The 15,767-nt window shown below is 26.9% G+C and overlaps 1 protein-coding gene across 1 annotated transcript; it reads right to left on the reverse strand.

Moving 5' to 3' along the window:
* Window positions 1-6,639: 6,639 nt before the first annotated feature.
* Window positions 6,640-15,333, reverse strand: LOC145842159 (sodium- and chloride-dependent GABA transporter 2-like). The gene is made up of 14 exons (XM_082949556.1): window positions 15,199-15,333; window positions 14,551-14,657; window positions 14,071-14,201; window positions 13,347-13,473; window positions 11,383-11,482; window positions 11,031-11,166; window positions 10,762-10,896; window positions 8,885-8,988; window positions 8,461-8,585; window positions 8,269-8,381; window positions 7,564-7,695; window positions 7,234-7,437; window positions 6,927-7,106; window positions 6,640-6,870 (listed from the first exon to the last, which is right to left on the reverse strand). The coding sequence occupies exons 1-14, from the start codon at window positions 15,291-15,293 to the stop codon at window positions 6,724-6,726; spliced, it is 1,836 nt and encodes a 611-aa protein (XP_082805682.1). The 5' UTR covers window positions 15,294-15,333; the 3' UTR covers window positions 6,640-6,723.
* Between the last annotated feature and the right edge of the window lie 434 nt (window positions 15,334-15,767).

Genomic DNA, 15,767 nt, shown 5'->3' on the forward strand with positions numbered 1-15,767 from the left:
GTGTATTATTTTGCTGCTACAAACGTATAGTGGAGAAATTTACGTTACCAACTTTATCTGAATTTTAAATATCACAAAAAATATATCTTCCCTTTAATATAAAAATGAACTTAAAATTTTCAGATTTTTTTTGCATTAATACAAAGAAAAATCCTACAATAGAAATGTTTATAGTCGAGTTAAGCCAAAGCTAAGAAAGTTGTAAAACATTTGCTTATAAACTATAAAGGGAGATAGATTTCTAATAAAAAAGTATTTTTTTGTCTTATGATTTAGGTCCTTCTTATAACTACTTGCTAAGTTAAAGATCTTTTAAATGAGATCAACATGTACAAAAAGTTCCTTTACTTCCTATGGTCACATATAAATAAGCACTTTTAATTCTAAGCGATGTTCGGTATGCTGTTTTCTTAGCTTCATACATATTTTTTTAGAACTTTGTAGCAATCGTTTTTTCTCAGTAGATAAGTGTATGCTAATAATTTTTTAAAATGGTTTCACTAAAGCATAAGATATCCTTACAGTTTTTTTTATTGGAGCAGACAAAATGTTGTAAATGATTTATTGGAAAATGTTGCTTACAGTGAGAAAATAATTTGATATAATTGCATTAATATTTCCTGTCCAACTACCATTTTACCTCGTGTTTTACGTAATTAAATTCCTGGTATCAAAAAATACGATCAAAAATGTTTTTATGATTCTTTTTTCTTGTTAAGCCAGCATCATTTAAACCAGGGTTTCCCAAACTTTTTTCAAAAGGCCCCTTTTAAAAAAATTAAAAGAGCTATCCCCCCTCCGAAAAGATTTCTCAAAAAACTTCCATTAAAACTGCCTTAGCCCTTTTTTTATTTTTGCTCTTCAACATCAACTCTAGAATATCTAGCGTAAATTAAGGCCAGTTGACCTCATGCCCCCCTGTGTTGCTCATGGCCTCCTAAATTTCTGTAATGGCCACAAGGGGGCTACTTGGCCCAGTTTGAGAAACCCTGTTTTAAACCCCCCTTCAATTTTTTTCTAGAAGTTTTGTTTTATTTGTGCTAAGTATTCCTCTGATGTTCGAATTTGTAACCTACTTTTAAAGCTTGATATTTTGAGAATTTTCGTGACCTAGTTCCCTTTTGAGAATACTTCTTTTTGTATCAGTTGGAAGTCTTAAACCTGCTATTTTTGTCTAATTACTATTTTGGTTCCTTTATGCCATCTAGCTGTCATTGGTTTCAAATTTAAGGTAAACTTAACAAAAATTATCAAATATGATAGCTTTTTTTTTGGTTAGTTTAATTATACTTGTAAAAGAAGGTTTTAGAGGAAAGATTGATGTGTTTCTGCCATTAAAATTAAATAAGTAAATGAAAAAAAAATTGGAATGAAATCGCAGCAAATGTGTTGTAGCCGCTCGTAAAAGCGATCTATACTTGTTTTGTTATATTTTCAAGCGCACACAATACTCTAGTCAGATTAAATAGAAGGGTATTCTTAAACTATACTTTAATGATGATATTTATTTTTGGAACAATATGTTTCTTTTTGGATGATTTTCATATTTTGTAATTAAACCTATTGGAAATTCTAAAACTGAGTTTTTCATTCGAACACTGTTATGATGATAGTCTGTTCCTGTTAACTGTTTACTTAACTCCTGTTCAAAGTTAATAACGAAACACTGTAGAATTGTTTAGTTAACGACTATCAATATCAGTATACTATTTACAGAGTTGGCAAAAGAACTGGAAAAACCTTGAATTTATCAATTTCGGCTAAAAAACCTGAAAAAAACTGGAATTTTGAACAAAAATCACTAAGAAAACCTGTAAAAACCTAAAATTTTTAACATGTTCAGTAGTAAACTTTCGATTTGATACAAAAAATCTATCATATAGATAACAATTTCTTGTCATCATCAAAAAAAAATTTATTAAAAAACACATTTAAAGTAGCTTTACTGTATCTTTTCAACGTTTTTATACTATTTAACACAGTTTTTTACCTTAAACTTAACTTAAAACTAAAAAAGACCCAAAATTGTGTACTTTTTAAAACCTAGAGAAAATTTACTTAAAAAATTTGACAACCCTGTATTTGGCAGGTTAAATATCAATTGTGTTGCAGAAGAGTTATACCAAATGAAAACAAATGAGTTGTAAAATAATTAATTGCACATAAGTGTGAAGTTGTCATTTTTGTAATGTTAGTTCAAGTACAAGATCACTAGTATATTTAGATGTAGGTACATTCTAAAATAAACTTTATATTATTACAGCTTTTAGTATAAAAACGATCTCCTGTACAATTTTTTTTCAATTAAAAGAGTTAAAATTTTGAAACTTATTTTTAAATTTAACTTAAATGATATTCATTTATTAAATTGTTAAGTTCTTCGATTACAAAGTGAACTTAATGAAAATAAAAACAGTTTTTTTTTTCCTTTGTAATAATAAGGCATATATTACTGTATTCGTATTAAACAAAACTATTCTAAAACTAGTTTAGGATATATTTTTCTGTTCAAGACATTACTATGCAGAGATTTTCTTATAAATCCAAGTAAGCTTTAAAAAATCTGCATCAATAACTTTTTACATAGAAAAATAATGAAATTAGTGATTTAAAACATCCACAAAATAATAATCCGGCCTTCAGATTCAGAATCGTTTTTGAAATCAGGATCTCACTTTAAAAAATAAGTTACAAATAAATAAGTAATCATAGTTAATAATTTTTAAAATTAAACATGTCATAGTTTAAATAGTTTTTCCTACTGTATTTTGTACAGGCTTTTTTTAATAGCCCAATGTTAAAAACAGCGTGTGTTTCTAATAAACTCCAATTGTAAAACTAAACATCGTTATTTTTTGAATCCCATTAGTTAATAGCTTTCTCTGAATATAAATTACTCATTAGTACATTGTCACTCAAAAGTCTTTTTTCGAATATATCTCGCCTGTACAAAACGCTGTCATACCGTGTCAACCGACTATAAAACTTGCAAAAGTGTACTGAATCTGATTTAAATTAAAATTAATATGTTTAAAATTGATAACATTTCATGTAAAAAAGTATTAGCTTGTCATATACAGAAAGAAGAAAAACTATTATAAACTAATCATTCAATATGCTTTTATTGCTAATGGTAATATAGTTTGGTATGCTAATAAAGAGATATCATAAATTTACCTTTGTTTTTTTCTACAAACAATTTTATTTGATAGCAACGAGAAAACACAAACAAACCTTTGTAAACTTACAATTTATATATCAATTACAATTTTGAGAAATAATAATAATGTGAATTTGTGTATTTTAAGGTTACGTTTCGATAAAAATTTAGTGTGTTTTATATATATATATATATATTGTTTATTGAACAACAAAAAACACTCAAAAAGTTTGGTCCAAGGACCTGGTGCACGAAAAAACCTTTCATTTATCGAGTCATGCTTCAGAACCTTTTTAAAGAACCTTTTTTGTCAAAGAAAGACCACAGTAATTAACTCCCGGTCAATTTTCGAATAACAGATGCCAAAAAAAGAGATCTACAGGATACTCAAAACTACGATCCTTTCGTAACCGGATAGTGGATCCGATAGATTAATAATTAAAACACGAATTTATTTTTGATAAATATTTCTTTTAATGTTACCTTATTTTTCAATTGAGGTATTCTAAAGTGCTTTTTTACTGCAATCATTATGTGATTTTAATATTTGCTATTTACATCATTTGGGTACTTAATTTTTAATATAGGATGCATTTACTGGGTTATTTATTTGATTTAAAACTTTTAAAAAGTTTAGTTATGGTTCTGATTTTTAACAACCTTTACACAGACCAATCCAAGTTTATATCTTTACACTAACTATTTACATTTGACTCTTCATGACATAACTATTTTTAGTTAAATATTCATAAATCTTTCCACTTAACTAAAATGTACTATTGTCAGTTTTTAGCAATGTTTTTCTGTGGAGATATAAACGAAAATAATAAATAAACTTTCCAAAGTTTTAAAATGAGTAGTTTGTATATAAACTTTCTAATACAAAACATTAAATAACTCTAAATGGTCGTTTTCGTGTTTATTCAAAGCCGCTACTTTTTTATTTATTTATCGACTGAAAGTTGTTTTGTACTTTTAGTTCTTTTATCTACAATCTTATTACAATTATCTATATATTTTGATCTTTCATTATTAAAAAAATGTATACTTTGAAAAAAATTAAAATTAATTTGTACATTGCTGTTGCTTTCAGAAGTAAGTACAAATTTGAAAAACAAAAACAATAAATTAAAAACCTAATAAATGAAGATAAAATAAAGACATATGAAAATTTAAGGAAATTTATGATAGATTTATTCGGGTTTATACTTTCAAAAAATTAGAGTTCGGCCGGATCCTATGTAATTTTCAAAATTTTTCTCGCAATATCTAGTGTTAGTTTCAAAAATACCCGTTAATACAGCTAAGATTTTTATTTCACGCACCCTGTAAACGCTACTTCTCTAGAACTTTCTAATTAGTGTAGTGGTAACTGGAAAGAGCTGAAGAAGGTAAAGCAAATTCAGTGATCGGATCCAAAACGTTAGGGTCCGGGTATTATTTTTAAATTACTATCTGGCCAGATATGGTAGATCATTAGCTTATGTGTTTAATAATAATTTGAAATATTGCATGCAGTGATTTACATAGATAAGTGTCACCCAAACTTATTTTCACTATCGCCCACTTGGTTTAGCTTTAATTAATAATCACCAAAAAATTTACAATAAAAGTTTTTCATCAAAATTTGAAAAAGTAATAAACGGAAAAGTTTTAAATTTTTAACATACCGTTTTAAAAACGTTATTTTATCAACATTTCATTTAATACGTAAATATCTTTATTAAAATATTCTTGAATCTTTATTGCTGGTTTGAGTTTTGGGATTTTAATGTATTCCATATGATTCGAATAAATGTGACTCAGAACCTTATACTTATTAACTAGGTAGAAACTTGTATTTACGAACTAATACTTAGATGTATAAGTGATGCAGACTATGACGCATATTATCGCATCAATCTCACTGAAATGACTTGAGCGTCTCAGTATGTTTTGCTGAATGAAGCAGATAAAGTTTTTGTTGATGAGAAGCTGGAAGTTGATGATTAAATGGAAGATGGTGCAACTGTGTTTGCTGGTGTTAGGACTCACAGGTCAATGAATAATGTTGAAGATGAAGTTGCGTATTAAGAGGTGAAAAGAAAAGGTTGGCGAAATGTGTCGAAAACATTCTACAGTAAACCGTAAATAAATTAATTAGTTTAAGTTTTTTGTATTGAAATTTATATTTTCTAAGTTAATCTGTAAACTTTAAATTAAGTAATTTTTCTGATTTGGTACAATATGAACATTTGTATTATTTTTTTTCGTCTCTTTCTTAGTTGTCTTTCAATACAAACCTAAAGTAGTAAAGTAAATAACTATTATTTGAATATAAGTTGTGAGGATTTATAAAACCTTTCGTTTAAGCACCGATAGCTAAGTATAAGTAGTATAATACTAAAACGAAAATTCAAGTTTGTAGATAGAACGTTTAAATTTTAAAAAGTTTTGTTTCAGAATTAGTTGTATTTCCCTTGATAGCTGTTAATGAAGCATTCAAAATTACAGCAGAATAAATTTTAATACACTTTTATTATTTTTTTTAACACTAAAATAAAATTTGTGCCATGAATACCCTTATGAGATTTTATTGTAAAAAAAAGTTTACGTAAAACTAGTGTTTTGTCAAAGTGATTTGATAATTAAGTAGTTGTAAAAAATTTAATTAAATTCAACTAGTCCTGACCCGCTCAGGACTAAAAAGTGATTAAATATACTAAGAAACACTAACTTTAAAAAGTTTTTACTTTGTTGTTTGACAGAGAACTAAATATGTTTAACAAACTTAACATTGTATTGTTAATATATAGCAATATATTTTATTTTGTTCTTTTTTTTAAGGTATTATTTAAATTTGTGAAACATTCCAAGCAATGGTTAACCATAAAGTATATTAGGAATCTCAATTACAAATTTTGTTTAACAAAAAGTGTGTTAGTCCTAGACAAGACGTTAAAAGGTATCCAGAATGTGCGACTCGTTAACCGAAAGGTTCTTAGAGTACCATGTCCTACGACCAATTACTTTGTCGTTGTAATAAAATCTAAAAAAAAAAATGATACCAGGCTTTTTTAAAACTGTAGTTTTTTAGTTTGAAGTGCTTCAAAAAATTAGGTATCAATAAATTTCGCAGCATTTTAAATAAAAAAGTAATTAGTCAAAAAAGATAACAAACACTAAAGATAGTTTTAAATTTTTTTATTATTTGTTTTTTATGCTGTCTAATAATCAAATGTTTTCAGTTTTAAATGATTCCTAAATCAAGATATTTTTCAACATGCATACCTTTGAAAATAGAAAAAAAAAACTATAACTCATAATGTATTTATATCAACTGCTTACATCCTAAGTTTTCAGCTAAACTTGAACAAGTAAATCAGATTGAAAAAATATCTTCTAAAATAGTACATGGTTTTAAGTCTGTATGCTTTTTACAGTTTCCTATGATTGCAAAATGTATCAGATTTATAAAAAATTGTTAATTTTGTGCTTGATATAAAAATAACAAAGTATCATTCAGCGGTTTTAATTTAGAAAAATTCGGCAAATATAAATAAAGAACTAGAGTTTAATGAGAACTATTCATTTTCTAGTGTCATTTCAGAGTTATATTGGGGCGGAAGATCTACAGAGTCTTCAAAATCTTCCTGAGGTAGCATTTTCTTATCGTGTGCATTTTCCGTAAACCTTGACGTTTTCGCATACATGCACGCGGCTCTTATACGCTGAAAAAGTACAAACTTTAGCGAATTAACGACAAAAAACAAGTGCCAATGTATACCTGTGTAAAAGTTCCTCTGGTTTTGAACCATCCTTTGAAAATTTCGTAGCAGGCGTACCCAGGAACGCAGAGGAATGAGGAAAATAGCATGAGCCAACCCACGCAGTTGGCCCAGTACGGAAATACGTAATTGCCGTACGTCAATGGCTGGTACGTAATCATGTACGCAACCATTATCATCTGTTGGGAAAATAATTTTTTTTTTGATTGTGGTTTCATGTTTACGTTGTTGTAAGAACGATTAGTATGAACGTTATTTTTTTCTGTTTTTGTTAAAATAAGTAGAAATGTTAAAACTAAAACTGACGCAAGTGAGCGCGGGACAGCCGAACTTGAAGCAGAAGTCAACAAACTTAGAAGGTCTGTACCCAATCATGTCCTTGACGTTTTTCATGTACCTGTCCGCACCGTAAGTCCACCCGACACCAATGCTTTGCCACATGACAAGCCACAACAGTGATATTCCTCCGACCGCATAATTGTTGAAAATTTCGAACCAGAAGATGCCACCCTTGAAATGTTGATAATACAAAGAAAAGTTCTAAGCTACACATAATTCAAGATATGATTTCAAATTTACAAAACATTTTAAGCTTTAAAATAATACAAACTATACTCCTTAAAGTATAAAACTAACAGGTCTGATGAACAGAAACAGTCCTATAAGCAACATGGCTGCACACACGATTCCAACAAAAACTTTTTTGTTTTTTACAGTCCAAGGAAACCTGTCGTAAACCAAACAGAGGCCACCCTCCACGCAGCAAAACTTTTAGGTAAGTTTGTTTTGAAATATGGTTAACTTTACTTGTTAAACTTGTTAATGGAAATTAGTTTTGACAAGTTTATAATTAACAAATCAACATAGTGGTTTTCTTTACATTTATTATTTACAAAAAGCGTACTAATCAATTTTATACTTTGATCTAAATTTACGACTAATACTTGTCCGGAAAATTAAGTACCTACTAAGACATTTTATCAAATTTCTAAAAGTTTGTAAAGCAATTTGTAGAAACGAAATAAAGTTTTTCTCGAGTTAAAAGTTAAAGTTTAAAAAAAAATTAAATGAAACTTGTCGTACTTTTCATAAAAAACGAGTAAAGTTTATTTTCAGAGTTTTATTTAATAGTTTTTTGCAGTTAAATATATAAAAATTTACAAAATAACTGTATGCTCATACTTGCTTAGTGCTTTGTTTTTATAGATTTTTTTGCTTACCATAGTGATTATTTTGAACAAGAACTAATATAACCTTACACTCAGCTTACAAAGCTAGTTAGTGCAAAACTTTAAAGTTTTAAAAGAAAAAAAGTTTAAGCAAACGATTTTTAATTTTTACCTGGCTGTCAACTGCAAGCAAAACAAGCATGAAGAAAAACAGCGCGTTGAACATGTTGGGCCAAGGCATCATTGAAAGGGCTACCGGGTAGGTTTTAAAAGCCAGCCCGGGACCTATAACGTACAAATAAGCATAAGCAAACAAAACTCAAAATGAAAAACTTCGTAAGTGTGTGATTTTAAAACAAGTTACCTGACTCGACAACTTCATCTACGGTTTTGTCCATGACATGGGCCATGTTACCGAGAATGGAGAAAATGGCAAACCCTCCCAGGAAAGAAGTCGCCGCACAAGCAACTGAAAGGCTCATCGTCCTCCTATGATTATTTTTTAAGGGTTTTTCGGAAAAAATAAATTTTGTAAAAATGTATGATTATTTTAGTTTTTACAGATTTTTATACTAGATGGTAAAAAGACAACTTAAGTTATATCTTATAAGTTGCAACAAGTGTTATACCAACAGAATGTTAGTACACAAAACTTTACATAAAACTAGAGTACTAAAATATCTAATCATTTTAATAGTAAAATTTGTGATTTTGTTTAGTCGAATTTTTAGTCAACTTAAAACTAATTTTATTTTTGTATTTTCTTCAAATGGTATCAAATTACATACTTGTAAACGTCACTGTTGTAGGAGCTAAAGCTTCCATAGGCGATTAAAACAGCGAAGCAAATTGCAAAAGAGTAGCAAACCTGCCCACCGGCCGCAATCCATACCTGTTTGTATTCAATTGTGATTAATATTGTGATAGCTAAGAAATATACTTTAAGTAAAAATATACTTCAAGTAATGATATACTTCAAGTAAAAATATACTTCAAGTAAAAATATACTTCAAGTTAAAATATACTTCAAGTAAAAATATACTGACATACTGCACTTGTAAAAAATTACAAAAGCTATTTAAAAGTAGTAGCCCTAAAAAATAAGTGTTTTTTCTACTTTAAATGATAAATACAAGCGGTCTTTTGTTACCTGAGCTTGCGGCAACGACAAAAGTGCAAACTACGTAACTTACTTATACTTGAAAATAAGTATTTGGTTTTTGTAAATTACGTATTTATCAAAATAAAATTTTTGCATTGGTAGAAAAAATAGCTTTACAAAGAAAAACAGTTTTTAATTACTTAACACATTTTTGTTAAAGCAAATCTTTTTAAACAAGTTTACACAACTTATTCTTTTTTGCTAACTCAGAATTTTTTTTAATTTGAAGCAATTTTTACAACTTTTACTTTAGAAAAAATTAAGATTTAGAAAAACTTAGTTTAATATGGTTAGTAAACAACTTTTGTTAAAATATTATGAACTTTATTCACGTTTAAGAGCAAAAACAGTTCCTTAAACGAGAAATGAAGCTTTAAGAAGTTTAACAAAAAACTTGAAGCTTTGTTATTGTTTAAGGAACTGTTTATTCAATGAAAAGTTTTAGCGTGAATAAAATGTAACAAACTTAAATAGATCTTCATAACTTACTGTATAAGTATTGATAACTCAGACAACATCTATTTTTCTTTTGGTATAAATTAAATTATTATCATCTAAATTTTAACCAAGTTTTAACTAGATTTTTTTATTTTAACTTAATTTTTGAAGGTAAAACCAGCTTAATAAGTTATCATACTTTAGCTATTTAAAATATCTATATTATTTTTACTTGCAAAGTGCTTTATTTCTAAACATAAATAAATTCATACAATCATTTAGTATTTTAAATACATTTGTTTTAAATTTGATAACAAAATAAAACGAACGAAATTTTTGAATTAATGACTGAATATTTTAAATATTAACTTTACACAACAGCTTACTGAATGACATAATTATGACATAATGTTTTCACAGAAAAAATATTTTTTTACGTTCTTAATAACAATTATTTTGTACTTTTTTATCAAACTTTTTATTTTAGTATATTGCAGTTTGTTACAAGATTTATAGTAATCGGGTCAAGAGTTTAACGTTACATTGAAACACTTAAAATTTTAATTTATTTGTTCTAAATGTAGTATATTTATTAGAGTATCCTTTAAATACTATTTTCTAATAAAAAAAAATAGAAAAATATTTAAAATATTTAATTTTGTAGCTAGAAACACTTTATTTTTTAAAAATTATAGAAAAAATGTTTAAAACTATAAGTTTAAGTAGCTTATTCATACTTTCTTGCATTAAAATATTTTAAAGACAATTAAATATGAGTCATGCTTGAAACATATAAAATAGTTGTTAAAGTCAGTACCTAAAACAGTATCAATAGTAAGCAATTTAACTTATAAATTTTAAAAATTACCAACTGCTTTAACCCCTATGCAAAAAAAAAGATATATATATTATAGCATTGTATTATAAAAATAAAATGAGTCAAAATTACTTTGTACAACATAAATCTTTATTTACATAAAACTATATCAAAATTAAATACTAAAACTAAATAAATTTGTTAGAGCTTGTTATTACTATGCCACTAAAATAGAACTAAACACTTACCTCAGTTTCTAAGAGTTTAGTTAGATTAGGTTTCAGGTAGAAGATAACTCCATTGGCAGCACCGGGCAATGTGCAACCTCTAACAATTAGTATAAGTAGAATAATGTATGGACAGATAGCGGTGAAGTAAACAACCTAAGAACAAATATGTTTTAGCTTTTTATTTTTAAAAATATCAAACTAACTTATTCAAAAAATATAAACTAATATAAATTATTTTATAAAGTTTTATATTAAGTCTAAAACAAAAAAAGGTCTCAAAAAAAAACTTTTCCAGTTGACTTGGTCCCTTTAAAAATAGCCAAGTATATAACGATCCAGCTCAGTACCATGCATCCAACCATAGGCCAGTTTTCCAACGTACCCATATTATCAATACCGTCGCTCTTACGAAGAATGTAATCTCTAAAAAATTAATATGTCCTATCAGTTCAAAACGCAATCGATACTAAATTTATGTACTGTAGTTAAGCAAGAGTAAAACTAACTCAGCATGTCACATTCTTCGTTTTTTAAACTTAAAAAAAATCTTTATTATTCTTATTCAGTCGATGCACAGTGGAACTTTTTTACTACCTTAAAATTACTTTTCAAATTGAAATGTATCTGTTTAAAACTGACCTCCAAAACTGTAAGATCGGCAGCTCGCTTCCGTTCGTCGTAATGTTGTTATTAAAATCATCGTATGTTGCGCAAGTGACGTTGTTGTTATACCAGTTGTCTGTTTTAGTATAACTTAAGTCAATTTTAGTATTACCAGATAAAAAAATACAAGCTCAATGTCTTTTTTATTCCTGTTTACTAACTTCTTCTAATATCATTAGTCTAAAAAATTCTCTTATAAGTATAAATAAACTTGTCAAAAATATATTAAAAACGAATTTACTACTTTTAATAATCAAAGTGTCCTAAAACCGAATACACACCCTTTGAATTGTCATTACATATCATATAATCGAATGTAATCTTTTCTTCTTTTTGTATTCAAAAAGTTAATACACAAAAGTTTTGTCAGTAACTAGGTTTTAAAGGTTGTTGTTAAAGTTAGGACACTTTGTAGTTATAACTAATATCGTTTAAGACTTTTGTATAGATCTAAACTCTAATAATGCAGTATTCTACTTAAGGAAGTGGTTGTTTATATCTTTGTAAAATATCATTATAATGTTTTTTTTTTCAATTCACTAATCATTTTGAAAACTTTAATTATCTACTTTGTTTTGTATGATAAAACTAAGAATATATTTAATATCTATTATGAAAAACATGGTTATATACTTACTTCAAAACGTACTAAAACTGCATTTTTAGTAGAAAAAATAATATATATACTATTCAAGTCAATATAGGTATTTACAATTATTTAGCTATAGTCTAAGAGCTTTTAATTGTAACATATGTATGTGTAATGATAAAAATATTTATTTCTTAGATTAGTTAACTAACCAAGTGAATTAACTAATCTATAAAATAAATACTTTTATCACTACATATGCATATGTTACATTTAAAAGCTGTTAGACTAGAGCTAAGTCATTTAGTTAGTTTATACAAACTTAAAAAATATCTATATACTTAGTATTTAACAAATTGTAGAATATAGTATTACATAATGAAACAACGTTCTACTTTTATTACATAAAGAAAAACCATCATGACGGCTCCCGGATCGGCAATCATGCGACCCTGCTCGTAACTGGTGAAGGGCTATTTTGCACGTTTGCGAAACAGGCCTCGATCTCTACATGCTCAGAAAAAGAAGAAGAAAGAAACGTAAATTGTTGTTTGTCAAATGTTTACATTATATTCTAGCTTGTGAACGCAGCAGGCATTTTAATAAAAAAAATCACTTAAGTTAGGTTTGATTAAAAATAAAAGTATTATCAATGTTTTTTAATAATCATATTAAATACATTGAGAAAAAGTTAGCTGGATTCACAAGCATAAACTAGTTACTTATAAGATTATTTAACTAACTTACTTATAATTAAAAAAAAAACCTATAAATTTAATAGCTATGGTTTTTGCACATTTTTCGAATCAAAATTGTTTTGTTCATAAAGTTGTAAAAACAGTAAACTTTTATTATTTATTTTTAACTTAATAGTAATTAATGATCTAACAAACACAAGTGTGCTTTCGAAGTTTCTGATGTAAATTTTGCAAAACTCAGAGCTAAAAAAATTAATATAAGCGGATTTATAGTTCAAACTCTGAAGTTAAAATTAAAGAAAATTATTTATTTCATAGAAAAATTTTTCTAGATAAAGTTAGGCAGCTAAAATCTGTTATATGTAATCATTTAAAACCAGCTTTGAAGTATTATCAACTACAAATTAATATTTTCCTCAGTTTTGCAATTTTTAATAAAAGAAAAATTCTGTGTTTAAGAATGACTGAAAGAAATTGAAGAACTCCCTGATTAGAGATGTTTAAATATGTTTGTTCTAAATAAATTGCTACTTGGGATTTTGAATTCTGCTACAAGTAAACAACAATCTTTAATTTAAAACCCCAGAGTCTGAGCTTCGTTTCAAAGTAAATTAAACGAAAAAAACAAAACACATTTTAATTCAATAACTCACTGCATTTCATCCAAGGAAGCTCGTAATTAAATATACAGTTGAAGAAATAGTTGAAAGCCCAAGCCATAACTATGATGTAATAAAGACTGCAGTAAGTTGCAATTACTCCCGACCCGAGTCCAACACCCTGTCATAGTGTTTAATGGTAAAGTTTCGTGTGCGATTTATTGCTACTCTACTGCTTTGAGCAAATAGAAACTACGCTTTACTTGTTTGTTAGAAAAATAAAAGTTGTGAAACACCGTCAGTTGCAACGTAAGAGTGAAAAATCATTACTTTAAACTTTTTTTACTTTAAACTCTAAACTTTAAATTTTCAAACTAAAAAAATCACTATGGTTGGGTTATTTATCAAAATAAGAACATTTTAATTTTTTTATTTTATGTTTACATTACAACTCGCAAGTATTCTGAACATAAATGAACTTTTAAGCTTAAACTTCTATTTTGTCGTATAATAATCTAAAAGAGCTACTTTTTAAGAAAGAGTGTCTTTAAAAAGATTAGCTATCCTAGTTTAAAAGTAAGTTCCGCTTCAGTATAAATAAACGAGAGGGTACTAAGATAAAAAGTTGAAAATTGAAATTAATTCATATTTAGATCAAAGAATTAAAAAAGCAATCGTGTATAACTATACTTATAAATTGACATAGTGAATAAGTGGTTTAAAAATACAAACTTTTGGAAGCGAAAAAAACTTTGTATGTACTTTAAAACCAACAAACTTTCATTATTGGTGCAATAACCCAAGCATCCATAGCTCCTTTTCTAGTGAACTGCCCCAAAGAGGATTCCAGAAAAAACATTGGAAATCCAACAATTAGGACAAACATCAAATAAGGTATTAGAAACGCCCCTGTTAAGTTTGTTTTGTATTAACATTATACTCATCAATTGGACAAAAAACGTAAATTACTCATACTTACAATTAAAAATTATGTAAAGTTTGCTGCAACAATTTAAAATTCAATACTAATAAATTTTACAAGTCAAAGGTAAATATATGGGTTTTGTTTAAAAAATAACAAGTGTATGAGACTATTAATTTTTATTATTTTTTACATGGTTTTACTAGATTAAAGTAATTACTTATTTGAAGATTTACTACAACAAACTTAAAACTCATTATGTTTTTCTTAAAATAGAGTATATGTATTTTTTTAGTCTATCTTAATCTTATTTTTATAAATAGAAATTGAATTTACCTCCCCCGTACTTATAGGTGATGTAAGGAAATCTCCAAATGTTTCCAAGTCCGATCACGGCCCCCAGTGCTGATAAAAAAGTCTCCCATTTGTTGCTCCATTCTTCTCTGTATTTTATTATAAATTAACAAAGATAATGAATTCACCAGGTAATAAAATTTATTGTACAATTCTATTAAAGCTGGACTTGACTAACAAAAAACTGCATGTAAAAAATTCTTGAGTTATTTTAACAGAACTGTGATTCTATTGAAGTGTAAAGTTAGTCAAAATATTCGTTTAGTTATATTTGTTTACCAAATGATAAAATTTAAGTGAGTTTAATTTAGTTAACAAATGTAAATATTCTCCTGAAACAGCTTAATTTTATATTTTACATTGAATATGTAAACTGACACTCTTTTAGGCAAACAAAAAAATATATTTATAAAATAAATGAAAATCTACTTTGATAGGTAAATAATTTAGTAGACAGTTTTAGTACTTTTATCTACAAGCTAATATTTTTTTAGATTTAGGAAATTTAGATATTAATTTTGAGTTTTTGGTAGAAAACAATGGTTTAAGAACTTTTTATATAAGAATAACTATGAAAATTTTAAAACAATTTTTTTTAAGTTTTACACAGCTTTAAACTTTTTAACCAACCGATTTTCAGTAGTGTTTGTAGTAGCTTGACTATCGCTATCTAAACTTTCCTCAAGAGGTTCGCATTCTGCTTGATTTTGTTTTTCAACATCCATTTTTTAGCTCCTTATTTATTGTAAAAATAAAATCTACACTTACAAAAAACTTTTTCAAAAGTACTTTTTTATAAAAAAGAATTAAGAATAGTTCCACGGTTTTAAATAAAAGTAAACATTATAGACAGGAACCATGACATTATAGCTGCATATGGTTTAAAAGTCTTGACAACTAAACTACAACTTTTTATACAGTTAATTTACAATCAAAATGTTAATGATCTTAAACAAAAATAAGCTTATATATATACACGAATTTGTAATTATGTTTAATCTCTTTGTTATTCATTTTGCACAAATCGTTTAATTCTTTGTTTAAACATTACTACAAGCTGTACTATTATAAAACAAAACATCATTATTTAGATTATCTGACTTTTAGTAAATTTGAATTATTACACAATGCAACAATTAAACATAGAACCTCTATGATTAAAACATAATTTTTCTTATGAGATTAAAAACAGTAGTACA

This window comes from Thalia democratica, chromosome 8 (assembly GCF_965202585.1).
Source record: "Thalia democratica chromosome 8, ktThaDemo2.hap1.1, whole genome shotgun sequence".
Lineage (NCBI taxonomy): Eukaryota > Metazoa > Chordata > Thaliacea > Salpida > Salpidae > Thalia > Thalia democratica.

What these genes read in the sequence shown, in the direction of transcription:
- LOC145842159 (XM_082949556.1), bottom strand. Translation starts at nt 15,293, where the DNA reads ATGGATGTTGAAAAACAAAATCAAGCAGAATGCGAACCTCTTGAGGAA. An exon ending in TTATTGCACCAATAATGAAA is followed by an intron (nt 13,474 to 14,070) that starts GTTTGTTGGTTT and finishes ACACTATGACAG; the next exon opens with GGTGTTGGACTCGGGTCGGG. An exon ending in GCTGTCCCGCGCTCACTTGC is followed by an intron (nt 7,107 to 7,233) that starts GTCAGTTTTAGT and finishes TTTTCCCAACAG; the next exon opens with ATGATAATGGTTGCGTACAT.